Source organism: Anarrhichthys ocellatus, unplaced genomic scaffold, assembly GCF_004355925.1.
Source record: "Anarrhichthys ocellatus isolate YVR2014 unplaced genomic scaffold, GSC_Weel_1.0 scaffold1, whole genome shotgun sequence".
NCBI classification, from domain to species: Eukaryota; Metazoa; Chordata; class Actinopteri; order Perciformes; family Anarhichadidae; genus Anarrhichthys; species Anarrhichthys ocellatus.
Genome location: NW_022280031.1, coordinates 9,137,094 through 9,142,876, shown reverse-complemented (window position 1 = coordinate 9,142,876; position 5,783 = coordinate 9,137,094). Strand labels below are relative to the sequence as shown.

The 5,783-nt window shown below is 42.8% G+C and overlaps 1 protein-coding gene across 2 annotated transcripts in view; it reads left to right on the top strand.

Annotated features, from left to right (window-relative positions):
- Positions 1–5,783, top strand: part of ikbke (inhibitor of nuclear factor kappa B kinase subunit epsilon) — a 10,820-nt gene that overhangs the window by 3,502 nt on the left and 1,535 nt on the right. For both annotated transcript variants that reach the window (XM_031861950.1, XM_031861862.1), the window contains exons 6-19: positions 63–223; positions 534–644; positions 760–939; positions 1,850–2,046; positions 2,394–2,452; positions 2,587–2,678; positions 2,826–2,927; positions 3,220–3,277; positions 3,597–3,709; positions 3,795–3,871; positions 3,967–4,006; positions 4,106–4,207; positions 5,364–5,460; positions 5,645–5,736. In XM_031861950.1, coding sequence (XP_031717810.1) covers positions 63–223; positions 534–644; positions 760–939; positions 1,850–2,046; positions 2,394–2,452; positions 2,587–2,678; positions 2,826–2,927; positions 3,220–3,277; positions 3,597–3,709; positions 3,795–3,871; positions 3,967–4,006; positions 4,106–4,207; positions 5,364–5,460; positions 5,645–5,736 — 1,481 coding nt within the window. The remainder of the gene's footprint in view (positions 1–62; positions 224–533; positions 645–759; positions 940–1,849; positions 2,047–2,393; positions 2,453–2,586; positions 2,679–2,825; positions 2,928–3,219; positions 3,278–3,596; positions 3,710–3,794; positions 3,872–3,966; positions 4,007–4,105; positions 4,208–5,363; positions 5,461–5,644; positions 5,737–5,783) is intronic.

Here is a 5,783-nt window from a genome sequence, read left to right as displayed (position 1 = left end):
GTGTGTGTGTGTGTGTGTGTGTGTGTGTGTGTGTGTGTGTGTGTGTGCGCGCACGTGTTCAGCACCCAGACATGTACGAACGTGCTGTGCTGCGTAAGCCTCATCAGAAATCCTATGGTGTGAGTGTAGACCTGTGGAGTATTGGTGTGACATTTTATCACGCTGCCACTGGGACTCTTCCCTTCACACCGTATGGAGGACCTCGCAGGAACAAGCCCACCATGTGAGTCAATGCATTGGAAGTGAGAAAGTCCACACAGACCACACATTTATGATCTCAGAAGTTGGGACTTAAATGACTTGTCTTAAACTCCATCTTCAGCAGCCAAGTTCCATATTGGGAAGCATACCACCATGAAATCAGTCGTGTTTCAGTGTTAATAACGACACTCGACCATTTTAACTTTGCCAAATGCTTAGATATTCCCAGAGAGAAAGATGTTTTTCTGTTTCTTCAGGAATGCCGTGGTATCTGGCAGAGCATGAACATGTATCAATGATTATAAGCCTGACTTGTGCTTTTTGTTGTGCAGGTACAAAATAACTACAGAGAAGCCTATGGGGGCAATAGCTGGAACGCAGCGGGTGGAGGGCGGGCCTATAGAGTGGAGCTACCACTTACCTCACAGCTGCCAACTCTCACAGTATGTCACCTGATACAGAGCATTTGAACAGGCATCGCAGTGACTTTTTAATGACAGGAAGTGATGCTAACGTTTTACTTGATTTCTCTCCCACTCTGTCCCTCTCTGTCTGTAGGGGTCTGACAGTGCAACTGGTTCCAATACTAGCGGGTATACTGGAGGCTGACCAGGAGAGGTGTTGGGGTTTTGACCAGTTCTTCACAGCCACCACAGATTTACTGCAGCGGCAGCCGGTTCACCTCTTCTCTCTGCAGCAGGCCATGGCGCATTGCATCTACATACACCACTACAACACGTGAGTCTGCACACAAACACAAATAAAGAAGTAATTCATTTACTTAACATTTCTAGTGTCGATTCAGGAATTGGTTTTGTAAGATACAACTCAATTTGTATGGTAAACGGAATTATGTCTAATTGTTTATGCAGCCATGTATAGTCTAAACAGATTGATTTCTTTGCTAACTTGTGTGCCTCTGAAGCCCATTGAGATGACATGCTGTGAATCGAGGCTCTTAGCGAGCTACAATATCAGCGAAGCGTTTCAGAGATATAGAGGAAACATTGGCGGTAGTTCATCCTTCTGCTAACCGTCGCTGTCACGTCACTAGCCGCCTGCTGGCTCGAGCAGAAGGCTAAACTCGTCGCAACAGTTTCTCTCCATATCTGAATCGCTTCATCGATAATGTCAAACGCTCCTTATGATGAGTCCGTCTTCCTTTTTTGGGTTGCTTTGCAGTGGAGGATGTTGTTGCCAATGCTGGAACAGCAACTGTTTCTGCAGGATATTCCGCCGTTTGAATCCGTCTATCACCACCTAAGGGACGTGCATGAGCATTTATAGCTAATTGGAACGCCCTCTCTCTGAATGACCTGTGATTCGTCAAATTCTCCCATCACAAGCTAGATTTTCTAAAGCCCGGAAACACAGCCGGCTGTATAGTCGACTATCCTCTCAGACCACTTGAATTATAATGTGCTGAAAGGTTATTATGGAATACTTGCTCAACAATGCCAAAAATATACCGCCTACCTCAGCTTTAAAACTGCATCTGCGCCGGGCATTATGGATGGCCCAGTTACTTTATGCTTAATAACAATACCAGTGACCGAGATCTCTGACCCTGATCTTAAAATGTAATCGGGATGCAGAATCAGACCTGATATTTGCCTAGCAGCCCAAAATCCTCTTTCTCCCCCCTCAGGGTGTCCATGTTCTTCGAGGACGTGACGTCTCAGACCGGTATAGCGGTTCAGCTGCAACATCTGCTATACCTTGGTCACAAACTCCCTGTGGAGGGCAACATGAAGGTGGTCAACCTCCCGCATACGTCACATGACCGGCCCCTCATTCTGCTCAGCGACGGGCCTGAGGAAAATACCAGCCTGCCCTTCAGAGAGCGTAAGACAATCAAAGAAATACACCTTTGAGATGTTTCTGTGAAGTCCAAAGCTTTCCTCTCCTTTATTCTTTGCTATTCCCCTCGGAAGTCATGAAAGAGTTTTGATAAAAGGAGTAATCCAGCATCGCATTTCCTCAGACTACACATGCATATCTTTGTGAATTTTGTTTAGTAATATTTATGGGAATCACAGATAAAGGGAAATTATATACAAAAGACAATTGTGCATCATGAATGTTGGTTAAAAAGGAAAGTAATCACATTTGTGTGCATACAATTATTAATGTCCAGCCACATCCCTGTACGCACTCTTTCCATAAGTCATGTGTTTTTGTCTCCTTTGTAGCCGAGACTCCGGTCATCCCGTCCCGGTTTGATGTTATGGCAGACTACAACTTCTCCAAGGTACTGATGCTCTGCTGATTCTCTTTTTTTCAGCCCTACCAAATGTTATGGTCGTTTTTATATTTGCCATTGTGTGCATTAAAAGCATCCAACCCATTATTTATTATCTCCTTTCATCCCCCTCCCGTCTGTAGGTTATAGTGGGAGTGGTCCACCAGTATCTGAGGATAGTACGGTTGCTGCTCACAGACAGAGAGCTGCTGCTGCAAGGATACTACAGCTACATGTGAGACGCACACATAATGAAAGAGGGAGTATTTGTTAGTGATGCAGCCTCGAGGTTATGTACTAACTCTGTCCTAATATCCTTATCAAACTCTCCTCCTCTCCATTCCTCCTCCTCCTCCTCTCTCCCACTCTGACTCTTCCTCAGGATGAGGTTGCGTAGTGAGTGTGAAGAAGCGATCCACATTATCGCAATGATCACCATTAGACTGCAGTCTTGCCTCAGCGTGGAACACAGGACCCACACACTGTGAGTTCATCGACACACTGTCTGAGCTAGATAGAGGGAATCTGGGATCTCACACTCTATGACATTCATTAGGATGCACAGCACTAAGGCAAATAGAGCTGTAGCTGCTTTTTCACCATGAGTGTGATGTAGGATTGGATTGCTCACTGTATGATCTTAACTGCCATTAACGGATGTTGTGGATTCTGAGAGATGTCGTTTGTTGACAAATGTCTTTTTTATCTTGTTATAATTCAATCCACAACCTCCTCTTTTTTTCCTCCCATATCTGTTGATTCTTTATTTTTCTTAGAGGCCATTATGATTCAGAAAACCAAGGTTCAACTGATGGCAGGCAAAAGCTGCATCTGGTGAGTAGCATGAGGAAGAAGTATCACAGCTTGACTAATGAGGCTGATGGAAATAAAGTTGGGAATGTGGCTTTTTAACGCCAGCATTCCTTCATCAACGAGTTTATAGTGGAGAATGGCCGATCACAATGAAAACCAAGACAAACTTGCGGAATGTGAAAACACAAGCAGGCGTATAAGGATTTTGTCCAAGAGTTCTCTCTAAACACATTTCAATTGACTAATGCAAACTAATCCATGGATTTTGGACCATGTACTATTCATTTTGTGTCAGATTTGTTGAATCAGGTCTCAAAGTCTGTGGCTGCTGTCTCTACAGGTACGTAAGCACTTGCCTATATACGCTGCGGGAATCCAAGAGTTCCAGAGCCGACTGGAGCATCTGCAGATAGAACAGGCCACGCTAGCAGAGACGCTGGCCAGTGACAAGAGGTACTCCAGACATACAGGCATACAAAGCTTCAGGGTGGCCTCCTGCGTTTGTGTTCTTTGAACTCTGACGTTTTGCCTTCCTCAGCTGTCAGAAGATGGGGATGCTGCTGCAAAAGATAACGGCAATTCATCAGCATTACCGTAAAGACAAACTAACTGGCAGTATGTCTTTTTTTTATTGTTTCTGCACTGTATTTAATTACTTTTTTTTGTAAATGCTAAAATTGACAACACCTGTTTTCTTATTTACCCGACAGAGTTGGCATATAACGACGAGCAAATCCACAAATTTGAGAAGTGAGTGTGTGTCCACACAGCGGCGGTCCTGCTCAGCCAGCCTGTGAAGTATGTTACTCTGAGCTCTCCTGTAATCTGCTTGTCGCTCTTCCATCCCAGAATCCACCTGTTGTCCCACATTAAGCGAGTGAAATCTCTCCTTCGAGAGGACTGCGTGCTGAGGTACAAAGAGCTTCTGGCCTCAACAAGGACGTGGAGCAGGTAGGAGCAGGAGCTGAAAGTACACTTAAACTGAGTTATCCCAAACACTTTGACTATTTACAACAAGATAACTGTTTGTTTGGTTTGACAGCAATTCACTGAGATGATGGAGGCTTATATGAATAAGATTAACAAAGATTAACAGTAGGACGATGCTATTCAGCAGTCCCCCTTAAACAGATTAAATGTATAGTCTATTACATCATTTAGCTTCACGTCACACTTGTTGAGCAAGTGATATTGTGATTTTGATCTTAAGGGGAGACAACCCAGGCAATAATATTGTTTTTTATACACTGGTCAATGTTGAGATTTGGGCTATTTAGCTTCCATAACATGTCCTCTCTCTGAAACTAGTGGAAAGTAAGCATGAAATACACATTTAGGTGTTTGTTTTGCTACACTTAGTCAATTTGTGTATCTAGATTTCTCACGAATTCACCAAAAGTTAGCATTAGATAATGCCTCATTTGCATATTTAAACACAACATTTCATAAAACTTGTAATAGAGAAAAAAAAAAAGTTATGAACTTGGGAACTGCTAACAGCGCTAACAATGGAAGCAATGCTGGCAGAGCTAACAGTGACGGGGAACTAGAGAGTGAGCGCTACGCTTGTTTACGTGCACTAACGGGCTATGTAAACAAAGCACAGAGAAGGTTGGATTACAACACACAGAAGGAGAGATACTTCATTCTCTGCTCAGGTAGACATTACTACAGTATAGCTTTAGAAAACTATTGTTTGCTGTGTTATTAATGCTCTGAATATCAAATGTAGCTTCTTTAAGGAGAGAGGTGCTAATACAGACGGTGAATAGAGATATATTCAGGCAGACATTTTCAGAAAATAATGTTGTTTTTTTTAACATTAGAGCATATGAAAGTGTTCTATTCAAAAGTATGAATATATGCATATGTCTATAAATGTGATCAAATGTATTTGAACAATTTTAAACTCTAATTGCTGAATTACTAACAGATTGGTTATAAAGAGATCATCTATCAACACATCTTTTGCTAATTTAAAATTGATAATAGCAGATTTCAGTTTTCAAATTTGAAATAGCAAATTTAGTTTTTTTCCTCTGTTTTTGAGCACATTGTAAAGATGGCGGCGTTGACTTACTGAAGTGTCTCCCTTCTGTATTTGCAGTGTTTTACTGGAGATGCAGACCAGACTGCAGGACTTCAGCTCTTTCTCCACCGGCTTGTTGGCAGACCTGGAGATGAGTGAGCAGCACCAAAATAAGGTCAACATCTCACTTTCTCTGTGTTGAAGATCTCTGCAGCTCAGATCAAGTATTGTAGCATAACATAATGCACAACGACATGTATTCTTGCATTGATGAAAAAGAAAAAAGTGATATTTTAGTGATGTCACTCATGTAGCATCTCAGTGATGTGATGATGTAACGTCTCATCGGTCCTCCTCAGGCTCTGGACAGAATCCTTCTCACTCTGCAGTCCAAGCCAATGGGACAACAGCCTGACGTTGCCCCGAGGGACAAGGACCAGATGGTCTCTAGGTGTGTGTGTGTGTGTGTGTGTGTGTGTGTGTGTGTGTGTGTGTGTG